Source organism: Saccostrea cucullata, unplaced genomic scaffold, assembly GCF_032062105.1.
Source record: "Saccostrea cucullata isolate Sc308-1 unplaced genomic scaffold, CSIRO_AGI_Scuc_v1 ctg1051, whole genome shotgun sequence".
Lineage (NCBI taxonomy): Eukaryota > Metazoa > Mollusca > Bivalvia > Ostreida > Ostreidae > Saccostrea > Saccostrea cuccullata.
In genome coordinates this window covers 14,810-32,422 of record NW_026934134.1, presented here as the reverse complement: position 1 = coordinate 32,422, position 17,613 = coordinate 14,810, and the positions used below count along the sequence as shown (strand labels likewise).

The 17,613-nt window shown below is 33.4% G+C and overlaps 1 protein-coding gene across 1 annotated transcript; it reads right to left on the bottom strand.

Moving 5' to 3' along the window:
- Positions 1 to 4,005: 4,005 nt before the first annotated feature.
- On the bottom strand, positions 4,006 to 16,408 carry LOC134240000 (multiple epidermal growth factor-like domains protein 10). Its single transcript, XM_062722125.1, has 12 exons — positions 16,331 to 16,408; positions 15,349 to 15,480; positions 9,987 to 10,118; positions 9,014 to 9,137; positions 7,752 to 7,883; positions 7,521 to 7,655; positions 6,410 to 6,541; positions 6,170 to 6,304; positions 5,055 to 5,186; positions 4,811 to 4,945; positions 4,262 to 4,399; positions 4,006 to 4,084 (listed from the first exon to the last, which is right to left on the bottom strand). The coding sequence occupies exons 1-12, from the start codon at positions 16,406 to 16,408 to the stop codon at positions 4,041 to 4,043; spliced, it is 1,449 nt and encodes a 482-aa protein (XP_062578109.1). The 3' UTR covers positions 4,006 to 4,040.
- Positions 16,409 to 17,613: the final 1,205 nt, after the last annotated feature.

Here is a 17,613-nt window from a genome sequence, read left to right as displayed (position 1 = left end):
TTCAAAATATTTTGCTGCAATCAATTAAAGAGATCCTTTTCACATGACAAAAATGTTGTAAGGAGATATACCTAGATGTTCCAAATTTCAGAAAGTTCTCTTTTCATGATTTTTCAGACGTTTCACTGCAAATATCCAAAATCATACAAGGGCATTATTCTTGGCTTCATTACCGGTTTTTGCATCCAAAGCTCTCTCTGTACCAGCTACAGAACTATTTCAACCTATCCTTACCTTACGTATTTAATGTCTATCTACCAGCATTTTTTTCAGTAAAGCTATCTCATTTGCTCTTTCATGATTTTTTCCCAACCAATGTATATATATATATTTAACATATAAAGAATGAAGTTAACGATACAGTGTAATGCATTTTTAAATACACATATATTCTATTAATTTTAATTTAATACTTATTAGACAAAAATATAATGGTAAATGGCTAGCAACGATCGATATATCAAGCACTGCATTGTACACATGTACTTGTAGTACACAAATAACAAATTACTTATTTCATAGATGATCTAAAATACAAAAAAATAGTTACCCACAGGGTTGCACGATCAACCTTCGGCTGTATAAGTTGCCTCCTGCTACGAACGATAACTCCTTTTATTGACAATAGCCATTACCATATTCCCGGCTACAAGAACGATTTTTGTCAATTTGTTTTAGGTGTTCAGGACAGTATATCTTTAAAGATGATTGTGATAATTACTAAGAAAGGCATTTGGATATGGATTATTTCCGTTACTAGTATTTGATTGTCTATGCTCACATGTGCATGCATCTATCTGAAGCGCATTTTAATGTCAAGTTAATTGTCACATAGTATACATGAAATAATATATGTAAGAACTATAAAATAATAAGTGGAAAAAAAGACGCAATAACTTTTAAATTCAGATATGGATTGATTTTGGATAAATTTCGATGAAATTTTATTGATATGTCATTGGATTTTACTATATTTTTGTAGTAAATATTACCAAACCAATTTCCTCTTTTTTAAAATTTATATAAATATAAGATGCTGCATGAACTCTAAACACATGTAGGTTAGTTGCCTCTCTTAGTATATAATCTTTATTTGCATTGTTTTAAAATTATTTAATCCTCAGTAAATAATTAAATCACATAAATTAAATGCATACATGCTATCAAATATTACGGGTTTTATTCATGCTCACTTTCGGTGATAGGCCTATAGTGTAGTTTAACGTCCTCTGTTTTCTGTTTTATATTCTCTTCTGGTGAGTTTTATTTTCATCTTTTATATTTATTCACTAATTGTGCATGATAAGTATTAACAAATAATTTACTGCGTTGCCTTTTAAATCACATTCAACAAATCCTTTGAGAAGAATAACGAGAAAAAGGGCCACATCAGATGAATTAAATTATTTTCCACTATATTGACATATTTCTTTACCCTTTAATAGTTAAAGAATAGTTAAAAAAATAGTTTAAAAAAATAAGGGCAAGAGAGCACCTGGAGCATGTCTAGGAAATTGTACAAGGTATCTCTTACCGTAGATGACAATGATGTCAATGGTGATAATATTTCTGATATTAAGCATTCAGTTGGTCAGTTTCCACAGTTGTCAAGATCTGGTTTTTATATCTCACCTCAGATTTGTTTACTTGTTTGGGGTCGTCTCAATTTGTCATGTTTTTTTAATGTCACATGCATAATTTTTAAATTGTCAAATTAAATGACAAGGTGTGATTGAAATTGTACAGCCACAAAGTGGCATTTCCTTCAGGGAATTAGTTGGTGAAATTTCCTCTGGCAGGTTTGGACATACACTTACTCACTTTTTTTTAAAATTCTTGTATCATTTTACAATGCGGAGTTTGTTTTTACAATGTTTATTTGCCAATGATAGCAGTTTTATATGTTTGGATTTGAAAGTCTCGTTTGGACAAAACTTTCAGTGTTAGGATATTTGCCAAGAGCATTTAACACTGCCAACATTATGGATATCAAAGGTATTGATCGACTGATTGATTAACCATTGATTGATTGAATTTGATTGATTATAGAATTGGTGAGGTACCCAGTGCTTGAACCGCCCGATTTGGGTCGTCACATTCGTTGTATTGATTGCTGATTGTTGGGCCCTGTGGTAATTGATCGCCGCGACCCGAAGCGCCATATTATAAACAATCAAAATGAAATGCATAATGTAAGTTTGATTTATAGGGAATCTGAAATAACTTTCGATTTGCTTCCCCTGGACCTGGAAAAACTGGATAAAACGTTTATGAACTATGTTTTATGTTTTAAACATATCTGGATCATATCTGTTTTTATCTGTATCTCTCTGTATCTCTTTAAATAATATAGATTATGAATTTTGTTTCTTTTTTCTTTCATAAAAAAATACGAACAATGAAAATATGTCATCCTGCAACCTGAAATTATCTGACATTTGAAACAAGGAAAACATTGTAACTTGTGAAGACAGATCAGTCATGAACACTTTAGTTAGACAGTAGCGTGAATCCATAGTGTATTCACAATGCACATCCTTCATTACACATGTAAACTATTGCTTTTGAAAAGATAGTAATCAGACGTTAATGTATCCCAAAACAATGCAAGGGTAAAAACTTTCCCTTAGACAGTAATTTAATTCGATCGGATGGCTATATTCCTAAACAAATAAAGCAGTTCCAATTCAATTACTGCATTATCCTTATGAATACACATTTGAAGTTTATTATATCCTTTGTTCTATTTTCTATACGGCCAATTTGTAGCATCATATCGTCACAAAAATGTTTGTTATTCATTGTATGTATTGATGATAAACAATGACGTGTACAGTTATCAAAATGATCTTACGGGGCTCTGTGTAATTAATGTACTGCTGGTTTCTCTGTACAATGCTTAGCCTGTGATTTCTTGGTTACACTTTTAAAGATTCAGAGAAAATTGCTGAATTGCAATAAAATCACCGTGTGCCTTGACATCTTCCGTTCTCGTCCATTCCAGTGTTTACGTTTTGTACTATATAACTAAATTATTATAGATATTGTCACACAAACAGGCATTTTTCTTTAAAAAGTATATATATATATATAAAACCAAATTCTTTCTAAACATTCTTTCATATTTTTGAATACATCAGTATACTTTTGCACATGAAACACTTTAAAATAAATGGTTCGATTTTGTCACTTGTTTTTCATATTTATATCAAAATAAAGAGCCGTTGAGTAATCATCATTTAATAATAAATAAAAATGACGTAGAAAGTATTACGTGATAAAACAGAAAAACCATCTGAACTAATTATTGAATATCCTACCCAAAATCATTGTTAAAGTAGGGAATGATGGATATATGGGAATCAATGTAACGATATATAACACGGAAAATAAAAAAAATCCCTTGTTAATTTGCATTAACTTTGATTCAAGGTTAATTCTTCATCAAATATTACAAAAGCAGTCTGAAGTAATTTCGTATCATTACCAACTGAAAATAATGTAAACATTCAAGAGAAAAAAGAATGATATATTCGTAAATATCTAAATGAATATTGAAAAACAGATCATAAAAAACCAATTTATCGTCGTTATAAAACAAATTTCTAATAAACACGGACGTTAACAAGCTTAAAAAAGCCATGCTGAGTTCACGGAATTATTTTTCTCGAGAGAATTCGTCATTGCTGTAGAGATGCATTTCTTGATAATGAGAACTGTCCGATTTGGAAAATATCTTTTGATATGTTGGATTGGAGATCGTTTCAGCTATTTGATCGTAAAGCTTTCCAGGTATACTTTCTTGGTGTTCCCGTTTAACTTTCTTGTATACCAACCTTACCACTGCATATATAAGGGTTACTACAACAAGTGTTGAAACAATGTATATAACCGCATTTGAAACATTTGAAAAACCATCATCTGTAATAAAAAAAAATGCTTTGTTTATGAAATTCTATAATCTCTACCTTTAAATATACATGACCATATGTTTCTTTTTATACATGACAAAATTCACATTCTTGATTTAAGCTACTCCTTTATTTAAACAAACCTGCATTTAATTCTTTAGCTGAAGATGATTCTGAAATTACAGTTGAGAATTGCTTTAAATAAATAATCTTTAAATAAATATAGATTATAAATTTCTTTTTTTATTTTTCTTTCGATAAATTTGACTTTTACTTCAAGATATAGGAGATTGACTTCTGAACATAAAATTATATAATCTCCATAATATCACAAGATAAGATTGAAAAACCTTTCAAACAAAACAACCCAGCCCATCCAGTCACACATCCGGCTTCACATTTTCCGGAAACTTTAGAACATGGTTTGTCGTCTTTACAGTGACCACAGTCAAACGCACAGTTTGGTCCGTATTTATAATCTTGACATTCTGAAAACCAAATTATAATTAAATAGCTAAGCAGAATAGAAAGTAAATATAGGAAAGCTCACACTATATGATCAAACTTAAAGTAATCTTTTATTTGCGATAGATGACAAAAAATGAAAATGTAAAAATTCTTCAAAGAATATTTATTTTTAGGTAATTGCAACAAAACCTATATATGAAATAAACACAATAATATATAGAAAGTAAGATATAGATCTTAATTTGTGCTAGTTTACCCTTTTAAATACCGGGTAATCGTCATTTAAATAACTTTCAATGATTATATCATAGATTATACAAATTTAATTCTTCAAACTATCAAAAATGTATATAAAAGGTCATCTATAATCTTCCTTACATAGAAACATATGACATGACAGATGTGATTGTCTTTTCATTTATAAGCATTACCATCACATTTAGGACCGGTCCAGTTTTCTTTACATCCTTTAGGACAAACTCCTGTTGATTTATCACACAATGTCCCTATCAGACAGTGTCCACATTCATCATTACAGTGATGTCCATACTTTCCATTCCAGCAAACTGTTACGAAGATAGTTTTCATTTGAAATTGGTTCACATCGTCAAGTACTAGTTTAAGAGAATTTTACGATTATGCTATATCATTTAAATGACAACCATAATGCCTTACCTTCACACAATAATCCATCCCAATTATCCATACAACCGCCTGGACATACACCCGTGGTGATGTTGCAGAATGTTCCATTGCTACAGTGCCCACATATTTCACATGTTTGTCCGTAAAATCCTTCTTTACATACTAAAGTTAAATAAAAGAGAGAAACAGATACCTCTAGAACATCAAAGTTGAGCATTGTTTACCAAATAAGTTACAATGGCTTTGTGCTCCTTGTCATGACCGGAAAATAACGGAAAATAACGGAAAACAATTTAGTACGTAAATAAAGGTCAAAGAATTTTGTATGGAAAACGGCAGTTTGCATGTGACTTAATTAAAGATTGTATAAGCTAACAAGGTCATTGCATGGCCAATAGAATGTACGAAATGATTACTTTAAACGAGATTGCTGATATTCATTCTTCATAATTTTCTCTTTTAAGAAGCGGGCTTGTCCCTTCATTTGAACAAATCTGAATTCCTTTTACCCAAGGATGCTTTCTGGCAAGTTTGATTGAAATTATCTTAGTGGTTCATGAGAAGAAGTTGAAAATTAGAAGAAATTACGACAATAACGATAGACAACGGGTAAATTTGAGCAGAAAACCTCACTCGAGCATTCGGCTAAGCTGATCTAAAAATCATATACTCTAACCATAATAACTACATCAAATGCGTTTTGTTCAAGTGAATGGAAAATGGCGTTATGTTTACATTCTGCATAGCAACGGCAAGAGATAAACTTTTTCATGCTCATACGAATGATTCTGGGGACCAGCATACTAGAAACTTCCCCAATACATGACAAAATATACAAATGCCAGATTTTGTCAAAGAATTTTTTTTTTCATTTCATTGCCATAATGTCCAATTTTTTCAATTAATAAAATTTAAACTTATTCAAAAAGTAAAGTACATAAAATCTTATTTTGTGTTAGTTTACTCTTGTAAATAGTCATTTAAATAACATCCAATGAGTAATCCACACACAATACAAAATAAATGATTAAAAAAATCATTCATTGAAAATTAAAATATTGTTTATAACAGGTCATCTATAATCTTTCTCACATAGAAATATATGACATGTATGATGTGACTGTCTTTTCATTTATAAACTTTACCATCACATTTAGGACCGGTCCAGTTTTCTTTACATCCTTTAGGACATACTCCTGTTGATTTATCACACAATGTCCTTGGCAGACAGTGTCCACATTCATCATTACAGTGATGTCCATACAGCCCATCCAAGCAAACTGTTAAAAAGATAGTTTTGATTTGAAATTGGTTTACAATGTCCAGTACTAGTAGTTTTACCATTTTGACCATTTATCTTTTATATGACAACCATAATGCGTTACCTGCACACAATAATCCATCCCAATTATCCATACAACCGTCTGGACATGTACCGGTGGTGATGTTGCAGAATGTTCCATTTCTACAGTGCCCACATATTTCACATGTTTGTCCGTAAAATCCTTCTTTACATACTAAAGTTAAATAAATTTCACAATACAAAAACAGAACTCCAGAACATCAGAGTTGAGCATTCCTTGCCAAATAAGTAACAATCGCTGTGTGTTCCTTGTCATGACCGGGAAACAACGGAAAATATCTGTCGACAATTTAGTACGTAAATTAAGGTAAAAGAATTTTGTATGAAAAACGGCAGTCAGTATTTGACTAAATTAAGGGTTATATGCTAACAAGGTCATTGTATGGCCAATAGAATGTACGAAATGATTACTTTAAACGAGATTGCTGATATTCATTCTTCATAATTTTCTCTTTTAAGAAGCGGGCTTGTCCCTTCATTTGAACAAATCTGAATTCCCTATATCCAAGGATGCTTTGTAGCTGGTTTGCTTGAAATTGGCTATGTGGTTAATGAGAAGAAATAAAAATGTGAAAAGATTACAATGCTAAAGACAGAGAACGGATAAATTTTGATCAGAAAACCTCTATCTAGCATTCGGTTCAGCTGAGCAAAAAACCATATTACCTAACCCTAATATCTCTATCGAATGCGTTTTGTAAAAGTGAGTGTTTACATTTTGCATAGCAACGGCAAGAGAAAAAACTTTTTTATGAACAGTCGCGTGATTCCGGGGACAGCAAACTAGAAACTTCCCCAAAACACGACAAAAAATTAAAAAGCAAGATTTCGTCAAAAAAAAATATTTCTTTTCATTTAATTGCAAAAATATCCGATTATTCACATAATAGAAATAAAACTTAGTAAAAGTAAAATACATGAAATCATCTTATTTCAGGCTAGTTTATTCCTGTAAATAGTCATTTAAAATAACATCCAATGAGTAATCGATACACTATACAAAATAGATAATTCAAAATACTCATTAATTGATAAATCAAAAATGATTTTTTAAAAATCATTCATAATATTTCTCACATAAAAATATACTGCATATACGATTTGATTGTCCTTATATTTTGTATAAGTTTTACCATCACATTTAGGACCGGTCCAGTTTTCTTTACATCCTTTAGGACATACTCCTGTTGATTTATCACACAATGTCCCTGGCAGACAGTGTCCACATTCATCATTACAGTGATGTCCATACATACCATCCGAGCAATCTGTTACGAATATTTGTTCACATTGTCAAGTAGTAGTTCAAGAGAATTTTACGATTTTTACCATATATCTTTTATATGACAACCATAATGTCTTACCTACACACAATAATCCATCCCAATTATCCATACAACCGTCTGGACATACACCCGTGGTGATGTTACAGAATGTTCCATTCCTACAGTGCCCACATTCTTCACATGTTTGTCCATAAAATCCTTCTTTACATACTAAAGATAAATAAAAGGAGCAATATTAAGGTTCAAAAGTCAATTAAACAAAACAAGCACAGACCTCTAGAACATCAGAGTTGAGCATTGATTTCCAAATAAGTTACAATGGCTGTGTGCTCCTTGTCATGACCGGGAAATAACGGAAAATATCTGTCAACAATTTAGTATGTAAATAAAGGTCAAAGAAATTGTATGAAAAACAGCAGTCAGCATTTGACTTAATTAAACATGGTATAAGCTACAAAGGTCGTTTTATCTCCAGCAGAATGTACGAAATGATAACTTTAAACACGACTGTTGATATTCATTCTTCATAATTTTCTCTTTTTAGAAGTGGTCTTGTTCCTTCATTTGAACAAATCTAAGTTCCCTTTACACAAGGATGCTTTGTGGCAAGTTTTATTGAAATTGGCTTAGTGGTTCATGAAAAGATGTTGAAAATGTAAAGGATTACGACGATAACGACAGACAACGGGTAACTTTTGATCAGAAAACTTCACTCGAGCATTCGGCTCAGGTGAGCTTTATAACATCAACCCTAACCCTAAAAACTCGATCGAAGGAGTCTTGTTCAAGTGAATGGAAAACGGCGGTATGTATACATTCTGCATAGGAACGGCTAGATTGATTGATTGATTGTATACTGTTTAACGTCCCTCTCCAGAATATTTCGCTAATATAGAGACGTCACCATTGCCTGTGAAGGGCTGCAAATTTAGGTTTATTCTCGGCACTTACGGCCTTTGAGCAGGAAGGGAGCTTTATCGTGCCACACCTGCTGTGGCACGGGGCCGCGATTTATACGGTCTCATCCGAAGGACCGCCCAATTTAGTCGCCTTTTACGACAAGCAAGGGGGAACTGAGGACCTATTCTAACCCGGATCCCCTCGCGGCGCAACGGCAAGAGAAAAACAATTTCATGCGCAGTTCCCTGATTCTGTGTCCCTACCAAACAGTGACCACATTTATCATCACAGTGATGTCCATACATACCATCCGAGCAAACTTTTAGGAGGATAGTTTTCATTTGAAATTTGGTCACATTGTCAAGTACTAGTTCACGGAATTTTACTATTTTGACAATAAATGTCTTTTTTATGACAACCATAATGCCTTACCTGCACACAATAATCCATCCCAATTATCCACACAACCGTCTGGACATACACCCGTGGTGATGTTGCAGAATGTTCCATTCCTACAGTGCCCACATTCTTCACATGTTTGTCCATAAAATCCTTCTTTACATACTAAAGACCAATAATAGGAGTAATGTTAAGGCTCGAATGTCAATTTAACAATACAAGTACAGACCTCTAGAACATCAGAGTTGAGCATTGCTCGCCAAATAAGTTACAATGCATGTGTGTTCCTTGTCATGATCGGGAAACAGCCGAAAATATCTGTCGACAATTTAGTACGTAAATAAAGGTCAAAAAATTTGTATGAAAAACAGCAGGCAGCATTTAACTTAATTTAACCTTGTATAAGCTAACAAGATCATTGTATCTCAAATATAGAAGGTACGAAATGATGACTTGAAATGAGACTGCTGATATTCATTCTTCATAGTTATCTCTTTTTAGAAGCGGGCTTGTTTCTTAAATTGAGCAAATCTGAATTTCCTTTACGCAAGGAGGTTTTGTGGTAAGTTTGATTGAAATAAACTTAGTGATTCATGAAAAGAAGTTGTAATTGTGAAAAGATTACGACGATAACGACAGACAACGGGTACATTTTGATCAGAAAACTTCACTCGAGGATTCGGCTCAGCTGAGCTAAAAAACATATACTCTGACCCTAAAAAACTTGATCGAATGAGACTTGTTCAAGTGAATAGAAAATGGCGGTATGTATACATTCTGCATAGCAACGCCAAGAGAAAACCATTTTCATACGCAGTCACGTGATTCTGAGTCCTTATCAGACAGTGACCACATTTATTGATTTATCATTACAGTGATGTCCATACATATTATCCAAGCAAACTTTTACGAAGGTAGCTCGCATTTGAAATTGTTCACATTGTCAAGTACCAGTTCAAGAGAATTCTACCCTTTTGACCATTTATCTTTTTTATGACAACCATAATGCCTTACCTGCACACAATAATCCATTCCAATTATCCACACAACCGTCTGGACATTCACCCGTGGTGATGTTGCAGAATCTTCCATTCCTACAGTGCCCACATTCTTCACATGTTTGTCCATAAAATCCTTCTTTACATACTACAGTTTAATAAAAGGAGCAATATTAAGGCTCAAAAGTCCATTTAACAATACAAACACAGACCTCTAGAACATCAGAGTTGAGCATTGTTTGCGAAATAAGTTACAATGGATGAATACTCCTTGTCATGACCTGGAAATAACGGAAAATCTCTGTCAACAACTTAGTACGTAAATAAAGGTCAAATAATTTGTATGAAAACCAGCAGTCAGCATTTAACTTAATAAAACATTGTATTAGCTAAAAATGTCGTTTTATCTCCAATAGAATGTAGGAAATTATGCCTTTAAACGAGACTGCTAATATTCATTCTTCCTAATTATCTCTTTTTAGAAGCGGGTTTGTTCCTTCATTTGAACAAATCTAAATTCCCTTAACACAAGGATGCTTTGTGGCAAGTTTGATTGAAATTGGCTTAGTGACTCATGAAAAGAATTTGAAAATGTGAAAAGATTTCGACGATAACGACAGACAACGGGTAAATTTTGATCAGAAAACTTGTCTGGAGCATTCGGCTCAGCTGAGCTAAAAAACGTTTATTATAACCCAAAAATCTCGATCGAATGAGTCTTATCACTACTAAGTCAAAAACGTACTGACATTCCCATTTTTTACTGACAAACTTAGAAAATTACTGACAATGTGCTGTCGTTACTGTAAAACTTAGACAATTACTGACCTTTTTACTGTCGGTACTGATAAACTTAGAAAAGTGCTGACAATCTTAGTCGGTGCTGAAAAACTTAGACAATTACTGACCCGTTTACTGTCCCTGCTGAAAAACTTAGACAAGTGCTGACATTTACTGATAATTACTGTCCCTATTGTTCTCGCTCTCCGGGAGGCTGCAATGGTGTTGAATTGATTGATTCGAATTTTTTTTTTTTATTTTAACATAGATTATTATTTTATTTATTTGTTTTTTCATATAATTTTTAACTATGTCCAGGTGATGTGTTTGAAAAAAAAAGAAGCTTATTTGATCGATTTATAGAAAATTGATTTGTGAAAAAATATTTTCAAGAGAAGGGATAAAATTTCAAAACCTTCAAAAAGATAAGCAATTAAAATAGAATAAAAATCTTCGTTTAGTAGTGAGATATGAAATTTTACAGAGGTCTTTTCCTTTTTATAAGAAAACAATGTTATTACATGACATGCATTTTATATTATTTTTTTTCAATTAACATTAACTCCCTGACGTTCTTTAATATTAATTTAAAGAATTAAACTGTTAGGCTAGATGTGTTTTATTCAATTTTAATTTGATTTATTTAAATTAGTTTGAATAATTTTAATAAACTCATAGCGCGCGGTGAGGCCGTGGGTGCCCTCTTTTGAGGAAAGGCGTTTGTTAAAGTTTTCATATGATGTAAAATTTTTGATTTTGTGGGGGGCGCCCACATTTGTTTTTGTGCAGTCAAACATACCCGAATCCATGCATTTGCAAGAAGAAACCACTCGACAATTAAAAGACAGACGGGGGATTTAAATATATTTTTTTAAATTTTATTTATTGGGCAGGGGGAGGGGGCCTGGATTGATCATTGATCCTTTGACATTCATTGATTTAGTTACTGTCCGCATTATTCTTTTGAAATAATGTACATCTTTTAGCTGATTCTCGAATCTGGATTTTCTGGAATCCCACCTGAAAGTGTTATTTTAATTCAAATACATGTAAAACTATGACATTTTATATTATCATCATTTGTCTATGCATAGTCCTGAAACAAAACTTTGATAGAAATTAATATCAATGTTCTTTCCAATTAGAGTGTCGGTAGACGTTCACATGGATCTAGTTTCTTTTCAAATTAAAATGGGGGGGGGGGAGCAGGTGCGAACTAAATGTAGAACGATGAACATGTACTTATTTATTCTACTTAAGTAGAACACACAATTAATACTGTCGTGTTTAGTTTGTACTCATTTTTATCTGTATAGGTAAAAAAAATTAATAAATTTAATTAAAGTAAACATATTAAATTAACTTAATAAATCGACGTTTCATAGCTTTGTTCGGTATCGAAACCAGTATCATGATTTTACAGTAACACTGTGCTTTTTATTCGTCAAAAATTATTCAAGTCGTTTAGCTAGTATCCAGCCGAATTACATAAGCATTCAACATACAATCGGAAACTTGGTGAAGCACCTGTGTGTACAAGAAATCGCCTGAGGCGATCCGAGTGTGTACGGTAGCGGGTAAAGAAGACAATAGGTGTCACTACAGCATTATACAGAAGACCACTCGCCGGATTTCACTGGAAGTTAGTTACGCAACATTACGGCGACATGCAGGTAGACTCTTCTTCAAGACAGTCTGAATTTGAGAAATTCAACACCAACACATACGTAATATAAATAATTATGCAATCTACAAACCTTCAACCTCTTCTTAGATTAAATAAATATTTTTTTTAATATACCGACGTAAGAAAAAATTAACGATTAATGAAAAAAGAAGATTGATGTAAAAACCAAGCGGGGAAAGGCACAAATTGTTTAAAGATTTAAGCAAAAATAAATATGAGAAGGGATACATTACATCCAAAGTTTTGTACAAATTACTGATTCCTAATATTTTTTGTTAAGTCGTGTTAGTGTGTGTGTGGGACAGTTGAGTTAGGAACTTGTTTGATTATCAAATCAAGTAAAAAATAGTTCATAGTATATTTCCTCAACTTTTTATCAGTAATTAAGAATAATTAAAAATCAAACACGATTTATATGCAGAATATTATGCCAGTAAAAAGAAAACAGCCGGAGTTTAAATATATTTGAAACTTTGCCTGGGTCGATATTGATTTTTTGGAGAAAGAGAGAGAGAGAGAGGAGGGAGAGAAAGAGAGAGATGAATGGTTACTCAACACGGAAGATAATGGGCACATACAGTTAGTATCTTATAATAATAATCTTACTCTTATGAAAAGGAAAGATGTTAATGAAACATGAATCAAATAAATAATGATTACGGGTATAAATTGATCAAATGGACAAAGAAATTTGCATCATTCACAAAAACTTGCACATTTTTATAAAATTCATATTCAAGTACCGGTGTACTAGATATTTTTTCATGTAACATGTGTGTAAGGGGGGGGGGGGGGTTATACATGTATGCTAGAGGGTTCGGAATAAATATTTGTGAGCACTGGTTCAACGGACTAATGACTTCCAATTTCACTACTTCGTAAAATAATACTAGACAAGTCCGCCCTCTGCCTTTTTATTAAGTTAACATCATAACACCATAAAATTAGATTAATTCCAATTCACCTATAGCTACAGGAGGAAATTGGAATTATGAAACATGTAATATTTTTGTTAAAATTGAATCATGATTAAAAAATACTTAAGAATTAAGTTCAAAAACTAAATAATGATCTAACCCCCTCGGCAATGTGAATAAACGGAGCACTTGTCAAGTATTTAAGTAACATAAAGTGTCAATACTGTTTGTATCTTTAAGAGAGAGAGAGAGAGGGAGGGAGGGAGAGAAGAAAAATATTGGAGAAAAATGGTGCTACTGCTAATATTAGTCTTACCGCTGACCTAGTAAATATAAATATTTTCCGTAAGATTACTATAATTGCTAGTACATGAATTTTTATTACTAGTCTGATAATTATTTATTAGTCTCGGACTTACAGATATTGAGTACTTATGAACCCTGCGTAATCGATCAACCAACCATTCATTTAGATATAATGTTTTAAGTGACAAAATTAACAAGGCATAGTACAATAGGGGAACTCCCGTATGAGCAAATGAAACCGGAAATCTTAAACAGGGGTATATAATTGTAGCGGACAGTATATAGGGAACTTATACTGCTTCGCTAGTGAGCTCCCTTTTCTGGTGATGCGGTAGAGTTTCCCTCTATTTCAGGCAAGTTAAGCAACGGCGAGCTTGTTTAACCCTTGGATGGGGGACCGCTTCACGTTAAATAAATTTTATATGACTTGTACAGATATGTCCGAAAATATTAGGAAACTGAATTACCTATCAGTAATTATTCAATATTTAGAAGATTTCCTTTTTTAACAAGAGACATCTGTCCTGTTTGTGAAAAGAAAATTGATACAACTTTCCGATCGTGAAAACAGGGGGGGGGGGGCTTTATATTAAAGTCAGATATCTGTCTGCAAAGAAATAATTAGATGAAAATTAACTTGATGATTAATTAATTTTAATTCTTTAATTGAACAGGGATAGATATATTCAACACATAAATTTAAACTTGATTTACTCATAGTTAATTTCAATTCATATTCTGAATTATTTTACAGATAAAAATAATATTTAGATTAAAAAAAATAATAACTGTCAGGGATTTTTTTTCATCAAAAATTAAAATAAGACTGTTTTTAAATACAAAGTATAACACACAGTCATTTTCACACCACTGCAGCCTCCCCGGGAGCGAGAACAATAGGGACAGTAATTATCAGTAAATGTCAGCACTTGTCTAAGTTTTTCAGCAGGGACAGTAAATGGGTCAGTAATTGTCTAAGTTTTTCAGCACCGACTAAGATTGTCAGCACTTTTCTAAGTTTATCAGCACCGGCAGTAAAAAGGTCAGTAATTGTCTAAGTTTTTCAGTAACGACAGCACATTGTCAGTAAATGTCTAAGTTTATCAGTAAAAAATGGGAATGTCAGTACGTTTCTGACTTAGTAGTGTATTCAAGTGAATGAAAATGGCGGTATGTATACATTCAGCGTACTAACGCCAAGATTAATTGATTGATTGTATACTGTTTAACGTCCCTGCCCAGAATATTTCACTGATATAGAGACGTCATCATTGCCTGTGAAGGGCTGCATATTTAGGCCTTTGCTCGGCACTTACGGCCTTTGAGCAGGGAGGGATCTTTATCGTGCCACACCTGCTGTGACACGGGGCCTCGGTTTATACAGTCTCATCCGAAGAACCACCCAATTTAGTCGCCTTTTACGACAAGCAAGGGGGTACTGAGGACCTATTCTAACCCGGATCCCCACGAGGCGCAACGGCAAGAGAAAACCATTTTCATGCGCAGTCGCGTGATTCTGTGTCCTTATCAGACAGTGACCACATTTATCATTACAGCAATGTCCATACATACCATCACTTACCAAGATAGTTTTGAATTGAAATTTGTTTACATTGTCAAGTACTAGTTCACAGAATTTTATTATTTTAGCAACAAATATCTTTTTTATGACAACCATAATGCCTTACCTGCACACAATAATCCATCCCAATTATCCATACAACCTTCTGGACATACACTCGTGGTGATGTTGCAGAATGTTCCATTCCTACAGTGCCCACATTCTTCACATGTCTGTCCATAAAATCCATCTTTACATACTAAAGATCAATAATAATAGGAGCAATGTGAAGGCTCGAATGTCAATTTAACAATACAAGTACAGACATCTAGAACATCAGAGTTGAGCATTGTTTGCCGAATAAGTTACATGGATTTGTGCTCCTTGTCCTAAACGGAAAACAGCCGAAAATATCTGTCGATAATTTAGTACGTAAATAAAAGTCAAAAAATTTGTATGAAAAACAGCAGTCAGCATTTGACTTAATTAAACATTGTATAAGCTAACAAGATCATTGTACCTCCAATAGAATGTACGAAATGATGACTTGAAATGAGACTGCTGATATTCATTCTTCATAATTATCTCTGTTTAGAAGCAGGCTTGATCCTTAATTTGAAGAAATCTGAATTTCCGTTACCCAAGGATGTTTCGTGGCAAGTTTGATTGAAATAAGCTTAGTGGTTCATGAAAAGAAGTTGTAAATGTGAAAAGATTACGACGATAACGACAGACAACGGGTACATTTTGATCAGAAAACTTGACTCGAGCATTCGGCTCAGCTGATCTTAAAAACATATACTCTGACCCTAAAAACTTGATCGAATGAGACTTGTTCAAGCGAATGGAAAATAGCAATATGTATACATTCTGCATAGCAATGACAAGAGGAAAACTTTTTTATACGCAGTCACGTGATTCTGTGTCCTTATCAGAGAGTGACCACATTTATTAATTTATCATTACAGTGATGTCCATACATATTATCCAAGCAAACTTTTACGAAGGTAGCTTTTATTTGAAATTGGTTCACATTGTCAAGTACTAGTTGAAGAGAATTCTACCATTTTGACCATATATCTTTTTTTATAACAACCATAATGCCTTACCTGCACACAATAATCCATCCCAATTATCCGTACAACCGTCAGGACATACACCCGTGGTGATGTTGCAGAATGTTCCATTCCTACAGTGCCCACATTCTTCACATGTTTGTCCATAAAATCCTTCTTTACATACTACAGTTAAACAAAAGTAGCAATATGAAGGCTCAAAAGTTGATTTAACAATACAAACACAGACCTCTAAAACATCAGAGTTGAGCATTGTTTGCGAAATAAGTTACAATGGCTGTGTGCTCCTTGTCATGACCGGGAAATAACGGAAAATATCTGTCGACAATTTAGTACGTAAAAAAGGTCAGAGAAATTGTATGAAAAACAGCAGTCAGCATTTGACTTAATTAAACATTGTATAAGCTAAAAAGGTCGTTTTATCTCCAGCAGAATGTATGAAATGATAACTTTAAACAAGACTGCTGATATTCATTCTTCAAAATTTTCTCTTTTTAGAAGCGGTCTTGTTCCTTCATTTAGCAAATTTAAGTTCCATTACCCAAGGACGCTTAGTGCCAAGTTTGATTGAAATTGCCTTAGTGGTTCATGAAAAGAAGTTTAAAATGTGAAAAGATTACGACGATAACGAAAGAAAAGGGGTAAACTTTGATCATATAACCTCACTCGAGCATTCGGCTCAGCTGAGCTTTAAAACATATATCCTAACCCTAAAAACTCGATCAAATGAGTCTTGTTCAAGTGAATGGAAAATGGCGGTATGTATACATTCAGCATAGCATCGGCTAGATTGATTGATTGATTGTATACTGTTTACGTCCCTCTCCAGAATATTTCACTGATATAGAGACTTCACCATCGCCGGTGAAGGGCTGCAAATTTAGGTTTATGCTCGGCACTTACGGCCTTTGAGCAGGAAGGGATCTTTATCGTGCCACACCTGCTGTGACACGGGGCATCAATTTATACGGTCTCATCCGAAGGACCACCCAATTTAGTCACCTTTTACGACAAGCAAGGGGGTACTGAGGACCAATTCTAACCTAGATCCCCACGGGGCGCAACGGCAAGAGAAAACCATTTTCATGCATAGTCGCGTGATTCTGTGTCCCTACCAGACAGTGACCACATTTATCATTACAGTGATGTTCATAAATACCATCCGATCAAACTTTTAGGAAGATAGTTTTAATTTGAAATTTGGTCACATTCTCAAGAACTAGTGCAGGGAATTTTACTATTGTGACCACAAATATCTTTTTATGACAACCATAATGCCTTACCTGCACACAATAATCCATCCTAAATATAAAAAA